This window comes from Equus asinus, chromosome 7 (genome assembly GCF_041296235.1).
Source record: "Equus asinus isolate D_3611 breed Donkey chromosome 7, EquAss-T2T_v2, whole genome shotgun sequence".
Classification (NCBI taxonomy): Eukaryota; Metazoa; Chordata; class Mammalia; order Perissodactyla; family Equidae; genus Equus; species Equus asinus.
Genome location: NC_091796.1, coordinates 67391101 through 67405975, shown reverse-complemented (window position 1 = coordinate 67405975; position 14875 = coordinate 67391101). Strand labels below are relative to the sequence as shown.

Sequence of the window (14875 nt, the reverse complement as noted above, 5' to 3'; positions counted from 1 at the left end):
AATCTTGAGAGCAGCCAGAGAAAAACAACATATTTCACACAGGGAAACAATGCCTTGAATGACTGCAGAATTCTCATCAGAAACCATGCAGGTCAAAAGGATGTAAAATAACATTTTTTAAGTGCAGGGGTGGTGGTGGTCGTGGGAAGAATTATCAATCCAGAATTCTATTTTCAGGAATATCCTTCAAAAATGAAGGTGAAGTAAAGACATTTTCAGACAAAGGAAAACTAAGAGAATTCACTGCTAACGGTCTTACTCTCAAAGAAATGCTAAAGGAGTATCTTCAGAAGGAAGGAAAATGACAGAAGAAGGAAACTTGGAATATCAGGAGTGAAGGTAGAGCAAGAGATCTGGTAAATATCTGGATAAATATTTCAGACTTTTTTCTCTTAAGTTTTAAAATATACATGTCACAGTCAAAAACAAAAAACATGTCTGATATAATATATATGACAACACAATCAAAAGTGGGGAGGTTCAAGGAACTTATATGGCAGTAACATTTCTCCATTCCACTTGAAGTAGTAAAATACTAATCCTAAATAGAATGGGAAAAGTCAAGTACACATACTGTAATCTCAAGAGCAACCACTGGAAAAATTTACCAAGAGACACAGTAAAAATCTCAATGAACAATTTAAAATAGAATACTAAAAATTCCAAATTATCCAAAAGAAGGCAGGAAGGGAGAAATAATGGAATGAGAAACAGAGAGAATAAACAGAAAGTAAATAATAAAATGGTAGACATATATCTAAATATATCATATTTACATTAAATGTGAATGGTCTGAATACACCAAGGAACAGATAGACATTGTCAGAATGGATAATAAAACAAGACTCAAATACATGCTGTCTACAAGAAACCCACTTTAAATATGGTATAGGTGGTTAAAAGCAAGAGATAAAAAAAGATATGCCATGAAAACACTTATCAAATTAAAATCAAAAACCTCAGAAGGATTTTTTAAATAAATACAGAGAAAGGTGAAAATGCAATTCAATGAAGAAAGGATAATGTTCTCAACAAACAATATTGGGACAATCCAACATTCATATGAGAGAAAAAAAAAGAACCTTGTCCTAAAACCTCCCACTCTTACAAAAATTAACTCAGAATGGAACATTGATCTGAAATGTAAAACATAAAACTATAAAACTCTTAGAAGAAAACATGAGAAAATCTTTGTGACCTGACATTAGGAAAAGCGTTCTTCACTATGACACCAAAAAGTATGACATAAAGGGAAAAAATGATAATTGGATTTCATTTAAATAACTTTTATCTGTAAAAGACACTTTGAAGAGAATAAAAAGTCAAGCTACAAACTGGGAGAAAATATTTATGAACCACATATTTGACAAAAGATTTCTATGTAGAATATATAAAGAACTCTCAAAATTCAATAGTAAGAAAACAAACAACCCGATAATCCCACTCTTAGGTGTGAAAACATATTCACACACAAACTTGTACATGAATGTTTACAGCACCTCTATTCACAAATGCCCCCAAACTGGAAACAACCCAAATATCCTTCAACAGGTGAATGGATAAATAAACTGTGGTATATCCATACAATGGAATACTACTCAGCAATGAAAAGGAATAAACTATTGATACACACAACTTGGATGGATCTCAAAGGCATTATGCTAAGTGAAATATGCCAGTATCAAAAGGTTACATACTTTATGAGTCCATTTATATGACATTCTGGAAAAGGTAAAACTACAGTAATGGAGAATAGATCAGTGGTTGTGAAGGTTATGACTTCCGAGACAGTATGACTACATATGAGCAGCACTTGGGAGTTTTGGCATCATTGATCTGTTCTGTATCCTGATTGTTGTGGGGGTTAACAAATGTATACATGCGTTAAATTTCATAGTGCATGTTAAAAATAAAATAATAGATGTTCAATAAATATTAGCTTCCTTCCTTTTAAAAAAGTATCCATTTAGAGAGCTTTCATATGACACTGCTGGTCCAACACTTTGGGAAACAATGTCTCTATCAAGTGCCTTTCAATTGCTCATGTCTTTTGACTTAGTAATTTTACTTCTGAGAATCTTTTCTAATAATTCAAACTTCCAGCTCCTCCACAAGAAAACTATACACAGGTATTTGTTTGTAACCTATAATTTTATTAGGTAAAAATTAAGACATCATATTAAGTATCTACTAATAGTTCCATTCCCCTATTATTATTAAATCACAGTACATGTACCTACTAGAACTATTTACAAAGGGTTTGTAAAAACATTAAGAAGATGGTTTTATGATATTCAATGAAAAAATAGGATTCTTCCACATTATGCTTTCAACTTTGTAAATAATATGCATTTTTGATATATTTGTTATTTCTGAATGATAGGACCATACTTCTTTTTAGTTTTAAAAAAATAATTTCTTATTCTGTAATGAACACATACTATTTTTTAAACTAAAAACTTTATTTTAAAAACTGACACCAATAAACAATATTTATCTTGGGGCCTTGATTAGTCAAAAATATTAACAAAAATTTATGGGCCAGAATAGTCATCACCATGCTATATTATGATAGTAAAAGTCTAGAAACAACAACAATGTCCAAAAATAGAATAGTTATCATGCATCTTTATCAGAATATCATAAACATCACCATGCTATATTATGGTAGTAAAAGTCTAGAAACAACAACGTCCAAAAGTAGAATATTTGTTAAGTTATCATGCATCTTTATGACAATATTAAGCCAAAAAATGATGGTAATGAGACATTTTATTGAACACATGGGGAAATGTTCATGGTATGATATTATGTGAAAAAAACTGGACAGGAAATGCAACATTATCCCCGCTATGTAAAATATGCATGTGTGAGTATATATGCATGTGTATAAATAATTTCTGTTAAAAATGAATGTAATTCGAAAGGTTTGCCAAAATGTTAACAGTGGTTGTCCTTGAAAGACGGACGATATTGATCTTCCTTATGCTTGTCCATATTGTCTAGAGTTCCCACAAAGAACATACAATATTTCCACAATGAGGACACGCCTCATCCATGTCTGTAGGATAACGCCCGTCACCATCGGGGCCCCACCATCCACATTCACCCCCTTACCCAGCCCTCTCGGCCCTGAGCTCCAAACAGGCTGGGACACCCCCGTTTCCCCAGAGCTCAGCGGGCCCTTTCCCTGACTTTGCACATGCACATCCCTTCAATCAGCCTTCTCCTACTCACTTGGCAAAGTCCTACTAGTCTTTAAGGCTCCCAAATTTTGTCCACACCAACATTATCGAGCCTACCAGATGATACTGTAATTTATTTGTTTCTTATTTAAGACATGACCTGAACCCCTCTCTGAAAGACTGTAACAGCAGGGATCATGTCCACACCTCTGCGGCCAGTACAGCTGTCAGGACATTTTGGACACCCAATATTTATTAAATAAATGTTGACTGAATGCCCCCAGGCAGAATTGCTTCCTCATCCATGCTCCCAGAACATTGGGCTTATGCTGTCAGCTAAATCATCCATTTAGTAAACACATATTGAACATTTACTGTGTCTCACACTTGACAAGGCTTTGCCAGTACAGAGCTTATCCCACCATATTATGGCCAGTTCTATTCCTCTCTGTATATATACAGCCAGACTCTGGTCTACTTGAATTCGGAACTGACTCCCGCTTTATTGCCAAAGCCTAACGTAAGCTGGAACACAGTGAATTCAATAAACGTTTGTAAGGATGAATTAAATAAATTCACAAAAAATGCCTATTTGGGGAAGTCAATGGTTCTTAAGATCTCATTTAACAATAGAATAATTAAATGTTACCCTCACAGCATGTTTATATCCATTACCTTCATATTACTTCATGAGCCACAGTAAACTCCAGACTCTGAACACCAAAAGCATCACATTATTGTGTTCTTAGTAAGGGATAACTTAACTTTGGAATTTACAAAGAATTTCTGAGGTCCCTTTTATAAGAGAATAGAAATTATGAAATAAGTTTCTCTTCACACTCTGGACAATCCCAAGCATTTCACAGACAAGAGAAATGTTCAACACCACACCACTGAAGCAGCTATTTACCCTCGACTTTAACTATGAATAATTTTATGTTCTCAAGTATAGAATTCACAATTCTTGTATGTTATCTCAGCCAACATAACTGTAGGTGTTTTTCTTATTTATAAAAATGTCTTATCCTTTATTGAAAACTCCATAAGCTATTTTTACATAGTGATTATTCCAGGAAAACATTAGCTTTACACTTAACAGGGGGCCATGGTGTTGATCAGGGGGAAACTATAATTGCTTGCGATCCACCTGCAATGATTTCAAGTAGGCAGGCACATCTCCAATTTCTCTGAATTGTACTAAGATCTTATTTGCTATTCTTGCTAATCTGTCTTTATTTTTCCTTTACCCAGAACAATAACATTTATTTCTGCCTGGCCTCATTTATGCACAGATATTCAATTTAATTACAAAGATAATCTCACTGGTGACAGAGAAATAGGTGTAGAAAATTGGTCTTTTGGATAAAGCACAGCTGCTATATAAACAATTTTAGAAAAGCTTAAGATTTTAGAAAAGCTATTATATGAAAAGAATGCTTACTGTTTATTTATTTCAAGAAAGTGATAAAGATTAAATGTGACCATTCCACTAGGTAATATTCCTTCCACAGGATTCCACCGGTTTCCAGGAAAGTTGACACCTGGTAAATGCTTGGCCATCTTGGGTAAATACCACTCATAAGTCATCATCTGCCAGAAAAATAACATATGATATCATACTTTTTGTATATTTCTTAAGAAAAATCAAGTTTAGCAAGTATAATGAAAAAGTTCTAAAATGCGTATGTACTCATTAAATATAAACATAATTGAAAAATACATACAAGCACAACCAAGGTATGTGGCACTGACGACTCTTCTAATGACTTACACCTTGGACTTCATGTCTTAAGTTACAACTGTCTTTGGTAACACCAGCATCTAGTTTCACTTTGCCTCCACACATCTGATGGACTGCCCAGAATGACCCTCCCCCATTCGCATACCTAGAGAATGTGCTTCAGAACCAGCTTAAACATCGCTTCCTCTGTGATGCCCTCCTCAGTTTCTACTGCAGAACGGTATGGTCTATATTCTATAGCATTTGTACCTGCCTCTGTTATAGCTCTTAGCCTACTCCCCACTAGACTGTAAGCTCCTAGAGAGAGGGACTGTATCTCCTCATCTTTGTGCACCTGCACCTAGCACATTGCCCAGCATGGAATAGCTCTCAATTACGTTTGCTCAAGTTGAAATGTCTTTGATGATCAGGCTAGACAGCCCAGGCAAAACATAGAGATGTGTCATTACTCCATTCTTCCATTCATTCAAAAATCACGTATTGCTCACGTATAATGAGGAAGATATAATCCTTGCCCTTGAGAAGCGCAATCATATGATAATTTAGGCCTCAAAGCTAAACACCCTTTTGGCTAAGTTGTCTGAATTTATTAGTAGCTCCAATTACATAGCCTGACATGTTCCTTTGATTAAAATAAATCATTAGTATCAGAAAAAAATCATAATTTTCTTAATTCTGTAATTAACATGTACTTAAATTCTAGACTTTTATATATATAGATTTCTTTTTTTAAAAGAAAAGACTTCAGGGCCAGCCCAGTGGCATAGCAGTTAAGTGCACATGTTCTGCTTCGGTGGCCTGGGGTTCGCTGGTTCGGATCCCGAGTAAGGACATGGGACCACTTGGTAAGCCATGCTGTGGTAGGTGTCCCATGTATAAAGTAGAGGAAGAAAGGCATGGATGTTAGCTCAGGGCCAGTCTTCCTCAGCAAAAAAAGAGGAGGATTGGCAGCAGATGTTAGCTCAGGGCTAATCTTCCTCAAAAAAAAAAAAGAAAGAAAGAAAGAAAAGACTCCTATTTACACTTTCAAAGCTTTGTTAAAGTTTGGATATCATCATTTGAGTAATTATGCCTATGTTTTACTTGCCTTATACAAGTCATTTAACTAGAAATAAATTAATTTTAATCTAAGTGTATATTGTAAATATTCAAAAAATACTTACTGAATTAGATTTTATTTACCCAATAGTTTCAGTTCTTGGGGATATTAACATTAATTAAATACCCACTGTGTGCTATGACTTTAATGTTTTTCACTTAATTCTCACAGTAAGCCTATTATGTGAGAATAATCATATCAGATACTTTTGATTGCCCATCAACAGCTAATACCATCTTCTTTCTCACCAACATAATCCTGATTTTGGTCAGTAGCCCAGAGCAGCACTGTGCTCAGGTCTAGTCATCCCTTGTGCTAGTGAGCAGGAGTGGGCATATGACCCAACACTGGTTGGTGGGGCCTGAGTGGGGGCTTCTGGGGCCCATGTCACTCCCAATAGAGAGAGGGGTGGGGCAGGCCGCAGAAGCACTGTGCTTTGTTTTAGGATGTGATGTTCGGAACTGGGCATCCACTAGTCCAAGAGACCTGCAGAAAAGCTGCCTCGGAACCCTGACCTCCTTGCGCCGCTTGTGTCATCAACCCCCAAACCTCCTATCTCCAGGCTACTTGTTACGTAGAATTTAAAACTCCATAGTTTAAGCCACTCTTAATCAATATGTTGTTTCTTGCACTCAGAAGCATCCTAACTTATATGATGATCATTTCCGTTTTATAAATAAGGAAACAGAGGCTCTGGGAGGAAAATTAGCCCCACATCATACATCCAGGAAGTGACAGGAAGAGCACTTGAATTTAGGTCTATTAACTTTGAAATTCATGCTTCTCAACTATAGCAGCTGCTGTCCCAAACAGTATTTAAAATCATACTGCAATACCATATTATCAGCAAATAGCTTTCGTCAGAAGCTGGACTGGAGATCAAATTAATCCATCTGTGTACTTGATACAAATGCAAACTGCTTATAAAAATGTGTGATTTGCAAATTTCCCTGTATTTGCAAATCCGTTTACACAGATTTCTCCAAAAATTTCTAATTATTCATTAATTCAACAAAATTTATTAAAGAATTGTGCCTAGTTATTTGCTGAATCAAACTAATCATAGTATTTTTTAAGAATTTCTCTTTTCCTAATGACTGCTCTAAAGACACCAGAGATAGATTTGTTCCCTTTTAAGTATATATGGTTTAAATAATAAATCTTATAGTTTAAATATATTTCTTCAGTTCCAGAAGCTTGTTTTAACAGACCTCAAAATTTTCATAACTCCTCTCAAAACATATTTTTGTCATAAGATCAACAAAGTTCACACAAAAATTCTATAGCAGAATTGTGGTTAATTTCTATTTTGAGTGAAATGTTTACTTACCTGCAGAATGACTTATTTTGTATTCAACCTAATTTATTTTAATTCCTGGACCAGTGGGCAGTGTTAATTTGAATGGTTGAGTTGGCTGAATGTAAATAAGAACAATTAAAAAAAAATTCGTCGTTGGTGCTGTGAAGTACATTCCAACTCCAGTAACCCTCTGGACAGCAGAGCGGAACCCTGCCAGGTCTTTCTGCGTCATCTTCTCTCCTTCTGGTGCTCCATCAGACAATGCTTGCTGCTATTCATAGGGTTTCATGGCCAAATTTTCCAGAAGTACATGGCCAGGTCCTTTTTCCTAATCTGGAAGCTCCACTGAAACCTGTCCCCCATGGGTGACCCTGCTGGTATTTGAAATACCAGGGGCATAGCTGTCAGCATCACAGCAACAGAGCCACCACAGTATGACAACTGACAGATGGGTGGTGTGGTTCCCTGACCAGGAAATGAACCCAGGCCACGGCAGCAAGAGTGCCAAATCTTAACTACTAGACCACCAGGATTGGCTTAAAAATAAATTTACAATACAATATTTTCATGGTTTGTCATGTGAACTAGAGACCTAGGATATTATGTGAATCTAACATGAAACACATTGATTTTTTTAATCTATTTTTTTTATTGAGGTAACATTGTTTTACATTATACAAATTTCAGGTGTACATCATTATATTTTGACTTCTCTATAGGCTACATCATGTTCACCACCAAAAGTCTAGTTGCCATCCGTCCCCATACACATGCGCCCTTTAACCCTTTCACTCTCCCAGCCCTCTTCCCCTTTGGTAACCGCCAATGTGTTCTCCTTATCTATGTGTTCGTTAGCTGTTGTTTTTAATCTTCCACATACAAGTGAAGTCATATGGTGATTGTCTTTCTCTGTCCGACTTATTTTGCTTAGTGTAATAACCTCGAGGTCTATCCATGCTGTCACAAAAGGCAAGATTTCATCTTATTTCTTATAGCAGAGTAGTATTCCATTGTGTACATATACCACATCTTCTTTATCCATTCTGTTGATGGGCACTTTGTTTCCAAGTCTTGGTTCTTGTGAATAATGCTGCAATGAACAGAGGGGTTCATATATCTTTTCAAATTAATGTTTTCCTGTTCTTTGGATTAATACTCAGAAGTGGAACAGCTGGATCATATAGTAGTTCTGTTCTTAATTTCCTGAGAAATCTCCATTCCGTTTTCCATAGTGGCTGCACTGGTTTACATTCCCATCAGCAGCATACAAGGGTTTCCTTTTCTCCACATTCTCTCCAACAGTTGTTATTTTTTGTCTTTTTAATAATAGCCATTCTGACGGGCATGAGGTGATAGCTCCTAGTTTTGATTTGCATTTCCCTAATAATTAGTGATATTGAACATCTTTTCATGTACCTATTGGCCATCTGTATATCTTCTTTGGAAAAATGTCTGTTCATATCCTCTGCCCATTTTTTGATCAGGTTGTTTTTTGTTGTTGAGTTGTACGAATTCTTTATATATTTTGGATATTAACCCCTTATCGAATATATGATTTGCAAATATCTTCTCCCAATTGGTAGGCTGTCTTTTTGTTTTCTTGATGGTTTCCTTTGCCCTGCAGGAACTCTTAGTTTGATGCAGTCCCATTTTTCTTTTGTTTCCCTTGCCTGAGGAGACATATTCAGAAAGATACTCCTAAGATCTATGTCAAAGAGAGTACTGCCTATATTTTCTTCTAGGACTTTTATGGTCTCAGGTCTTACATTCAAGTCTTTAATTCATTTCGAGTTAATTTTTGTGTATGGTGTGACATAATGGTCTGCTTTCATTCTTTTACACGTGGCTGTCCAGTTTTCCCAACAACATTAATGGAAGAGACTTTCATTTCCCCATTGTATGCTCTTGGCTCTTTTGTAGAAAATTAGCTGTCCATAGATGTATGGTTTTATTTCTGGGCTCTCAATTCTGTTCCATTGATCTGTGTGTCTGTTTTTCTGCCAGTACATCTGTTTTGATTACTATAGCTTTGTCATATTTTGAAATCCGGGAGTGTAATACCTCCAGCTTTGTTCTTTTTTTCAGGCTTGTTTTGGCTATTTGGGGTCTTTAGTTGTTCCATAAAGGTTTTAAGATTCTTTGTTCTATTTCCATGAAAAATGTCATTGGGATTGCATTGAATCTGTAGATTGCTTTAGGTAACATGGACATTTTAACTATGTTAATTCTTCCAATCCATGAGCATGGGATATCTTTCCATTTCTTTGTGGCTTCTTTGATTTCTTTTGCCAATGTTTTATAGTTTTCAGTGTATAGGTCTTTCACCTCCTTGGTTAAATTTATTCCTAGGTATTTTATTCTTTTTGTTGTGATTGTAAATGGGATTGTATTCTTGACTTCTCTTTCTGCTAGTTTATTGTTAGTGTGTAGATACATAACTGATTTTTGTTTGTTGATTTTGTACCCTGCCACTTTCTTGAATTTGTTAATTATTTCTAAAAATTTTTTGGTGGAGTCTTTAGGGTTTTCTCTATATAAAATCATGTCATCCACAACTAGTGACAGTTATACTTCTTCCTTTCTAATTTGGCTACGTTTTATTTCTTTATCTTGCCTAATTGCTCTGGCTAGGACTTCCACTACTATGTTGAGTAGGAGTGATGAGAACATATTGATTCTTAAAACGTTCAGTTTAAATGAGAAAGAAGCAACTCATATGACTTACACTATTAGTTAAAATAAACAAAAGAATGTGATATATATCCTACCTAAGAGTGATTAAGAAAATTGTACCCATCCATTATTTAAAAAAATAGTTTTTTAAAAAAACATGTCTTCAAATTATTACAATTACTATATTCTAAGTATACTTTTCATATACTTACTTCCTGATCCACTAATGAAATATCTGGTCTCAGTCCCTCACAATAATGCATGTAACGGAGAGAATTTCCTGGCAAATCTCCTCTGAGTAAGATAATTGCGTCACGAGGCATAGAGGCTAGAAGGTTCTTTGCAAATTTATCGATCACATAGTTGTTCCTTTGGTCACAAATGCTACGTAAAATGATCAAAGAAAACATTAAAATAGCAACACATTGCTTCAGTTTTAATAAGACTTGGCTTATTTCCCACTCCATTCCTTTCCTATCACACAATCTACATTTAGTGTTTCAAAACATTCTAATTTGTATCTTCCAAGAAGATGCTTATATTTGAAAAGAGAACACTATCATCCGAAAAAAAAATGGGAAGGAATTAATTGTTCAATTGAAAAAAATCAGTGTACTGCTTTACTTCTGGAATTGATAATCATTTCCATAAAAAGAGAATCAGTTGGTGCTCAAGAATAAGTCCTTTTTTTTCCTAAACGCATATCCAATTTCACTACAAAGAAGTAAGATTTCTGGTTCTACTTGGAATTTAAGGTAATTTCTTGTTAATTCCATTTAGTCCAAAGGAATTTTCAGAAATACAAGAGGGAATCTGCCGATTTCTGACATAAATGTATACAACATTTGTCTGACTCTCCTGCATGTATGGTCAATCCTCTCCATCACATCCCTGAACCACAGGCTCCCATGTCCCTCTCTCCCTTCTAGACCGAGAAAGCATTAGGGAATGAGACCAACGAGAAGGAAGGAAAGGGACAGTAGGTTGAGTTGTTTACTCCTCTCCAGGCATTATTTGCCAATGCCAACAACAGCAGTACAACTCTTTTCAATGATGAAGTGGACTTTCTAACTTCAAAGAAAAACTGGCATGAATTCTGAAAGCTTCCCATGAAAAAAGCAACAAACTGCAAGAGAGTGGAAGCATCAAAGAATGCAACAAGCAATGCCCTTCCCATTAGTGTCAGGTCCACTACATTCAGTGGTGCCAAGAAACACAGCCTAAAGTCACATCACTGGGTTAGTACTACAAATCAAATAAACACTGCTAGGAACAAAATATTACCTTTGCCTTATAATTGATGCAACTGTTTCCGATTATGTTTCTCTACTTTGCAGGGTGAGGCCCTCACATTTGGCCACCCAGCAAAGTTGCTATCTATTCCATTCCCCTGGGGCAAATAACAGAATCAAAACAAAATAAAACCAGCCATCCTGAGCACTCATACCTGGTGCCGAACTTGGATTGCCCTAGAGACCCAAGCCAGGAGGAGACTGGGATAAAAAAGGTTGGGAAACACACTGTGGGCTTGCAAACCCTTCGTGAGCTAGCTATGGAGTTGTGTTTGAGACGTGTGTCCCCTTCCCACACTGCCTCCTGGTGACGCAGCCATCCTGACACTGGCTCGACCCCTGTATTATAAGGAACATGGGTTTTTAAAGTTAAGTTGAAAGGGGAAATGTAACTTTTTAAAATATCAATCGAATCTCCAATGGCTTTTCCACTTCTGTAATGTTTACTCTATACTGCTGGAAATAAATGAACTATCATCTAAAACTTGGACATCTTTTATGTTAGGCTAAGCTTTTCATTAGAATGGTTATTAAATAGGTTTTGAAAAATACACATAATACTAATAATGCATAAGGATTAAGAAACTTTTAGAATTTTATTTCAAAATAATTAATACTCACTACCACAGAGTAAACTAGATAAGGCCAGGTATTACTCAAAAGATAAAATCTTTGAAGTATAAAGTGAATTATTTTAGAGCATACAAAGAGGCTCAAATGTCTTCACTCTCCATCTAAGAGGTATTTTAGATCAGGGAATTTTACATATACTCCAGACCCGAAAGTATCTCTAAGGGTTCCTTAGAGGAAAGTATGCAGACAGTTTACATGCAACATGTGAACCCTTGTCTGCAATGCCCTGAAACTACACATCATTCATGCTGAGATTCTGGTTCAAAAGTTTAAGAACCACTGCACCCAGCCCAGGCCGTCTCACGAGAAAAGTGTGAAAGTTAAAGGCGAAATAAAGTCCTAGAATCTAAATGTCCAAATGTCTCTGGCTTGAGTGCTACTTTTCAGAAAAATAACCATGTGTTACCTGAAATTAGAATATATTTGGTAAATTACAAAGAGAGTTGCTGAAAGCCATTCCAGATAATGAAGCCCACTGGTGTTCAGCACTCGATTACTCTCAGAAACAAGTGCAGCCAAACCGACACCAGCAAGGACGGCCACCACGGCATTGCTCTGCATCCAGAATCGCTCGACCTGCGAAAGAGACGTGCAAACTATACATCCAGCTGCCTGATTTATGCAATCCATCAGGTACTTACATGCTTTAAAAATACACTGCACACACCTAGTTGCTGATGCCTGCTGTCACTCAGATCTTATTAACTGAGTTCCCCACCCCCACTCCATGCCACTTTCCTTTCCCATTTTCAAACATTCCTCCTTCCCAGTTTGACATGTGAATCATCCTTTTTGCGTCCACTCATTTTTCTCAATACTTCATCTTGAACTCCTGCAATGTGTCAGGTGGAGAAGGGGGACCAATGCTTTTGCTTTGCTCCTGAAGTTTCCTTCCATGTGGGGAAGCTCCTCTAGTAATAACACCCCCTCACTCTCTTCTTCCTGGAGGACTGTGGGGATGGATCCAACTGGGGAGTCTGGGAGCAGGGTCTGGGCCTGATAGCCCTCCTCTCTTCTCTCCCTCTCTCTCTGTCTCTGTCTCTCTCCCTTTTTCTCTGTCTCTGTCTCTCTGTCTCTCTCCCTCTCTCTGTCTCTCTCTCTCTCGGAAGTGACCTGCCCACAGGAGGCACTTGTCCAGGGGCAGGCTCTGTCCCGGAGGCACCAGTGGGTGGGGAGGGCCTGTCCTGTGCAGCACTGCCTGTAACTAGCGTAGGTCTGTCCATTCTGGGATGCAGGTGAGGAAGCCCCCCCACCCACAGGTATAAACCACGCTCTCCAATCGCAGTTTTGTCAGTGACAAAGGGGACTTTCCCACCCAGAGGACTGGTTTATTTTGTTTCTCAATTGATTCTGAATTCAGGTGATCAAGTAAGGTATTATTTATCAGGCCTTTTGAACACACACAAAAAAACAGTTGGTTTCAGCTGTTAAAAAAGAGCTATTTACATTTATAGAGTTTCTATTATAAGGGGAAGAATATCCTAATCTCAAAGATGGCAGCCAGGGAAAAACAGAAACGTGGCTGCTCTTTTGCACAGGCCTGGGACTGGTGAGGTCAGGACTTTCCACTCAAAAAAAGTCCCACGAGACATGCAGTAGTCCCCGTATCAGCAAACACACACAGAGTGACCAGCTTACATCTACCTTACATTTATTCTTCTATTCAACTATTGTGTTAACTGAACATGACCTTTTTTTTCCCTAAAAAGAGAGCTTTGCCTTACTGGTTCAATAATTTAGCTCTTGATTTATTATAATGTATATACAATTTTAAGTATTTCTGAGATAATCTGCTCTTCTATAAGATTCATGAAAGACAAATTTGTACATTCTTCACTAACTTTATAGTCAAAGGAAATATCTAAGTAACTTACCACACCCATGAAAAGTGGTTTTGAAATATCTAAATTTGCCCTCCAAGCAAAGAACAATGAATAAATGCAAAACATCCCAGTAAAAAGCCATACTAATGATGGGTTCTGTTTGTCCCTATAAAAAAATTTAAAATGTCCAAAATTATTTATGAGCATGAATATCAATAATAATATTACATAGTTTTAAACTATAGGCAAAAATATTTGGATCATAAAACTTTCCATTTTTAAGTAGGAACAAAGAAAGATCTAAGTTTTAAAAATCAGAGTTGGAATAAATAACCAAAACATAGTAACAGTTTATTATTGTACTTTAATAATTTAATACTGTACTATATTGTAGACAACTTAGAACCACACAGCAAAAGATATAAAGTGAAAATTTGCCAAAAAACCACAAATTATTAATCTTGTTAATTTAAGATGTAATTAAACCTATGCAAAACAAAAGAATTTCATGCATCAAAACAACGAAGACTTTAAAATGACAAATCTCAATGTTGGTGAGAGTGCAGCAGTATGAGAATGAATGCTAGTATGATCCCCAAGACAAGTTAATTTGATAATATATATCAAGAGCCTTAAACACATTCATACTCATTGATCCAGTAATTTGACATGTAGGCATAAATCTTTAAGCAATCACCAGAAATGTGGATAAAGATTAATCCACAAAAATGCTTTGGTATTACTTGTAATAGTGGAAGAAGTAGAAGCAATCCAAAGATCCTCAAATTAGGAGAACACTTACATTAATTCTCCTAGGTCATAGGACGGACTATCATATAGACATTTAAACGAAGTTAAGTATTTTTATAGTATGGGGAAATGCTCACAATATAATGCTAAATATTAAGGAAATAAAACTGTAAATATATGTACATATACACATTTACATAAAAATACACTCAACAGACTAGAAAGTAAATGAACAAAAAAATTAATGGAAATTAATAGTGCTATATTTTTTAGGTTATCTTTTATCATTGGAGGTTAATTTTATCTCCAGAGGAATTCAAATAGTTGTTTGATTCTTTTGCAATGCAACAATAATAATTGGTTATGGGTAGAGTAAGGG

At 36.2% G+C, this 14875-nt stretch overlaps 1 protein-coding gene across 1 annotated transcript in view; it reads right to left on the bottom strand.

Annotated features, from left to right (window-relative positions):
- Window positions 1–14875, bottom strand: part of TMEM260 (transmembrane protein 260) — a 66021-nt gene that overhangs the window by 12532 nt on the left and 38614 nt on the right. The window contains exons 9-12 of the mRNA XM_044773639.2: window positions 13798–13912; window positions 12330–12499; window positions 10211–10382; window positions 4627–4775 (exon numbers count right to left, since the gene is read on the bottom strand). Coding sequence (XP_044629574.1) covers window positions 4627–4775; window positions 10211–10382; window positions 12330–12499; window positions 13798–13912 — 606 coding nt within the window. The remainder of the gene's footprint in view (window positions 1–4626; window positions 4776–10210; window positions 10383–12329; window positions 12500–13797; window positions 13913–14875) is intronic.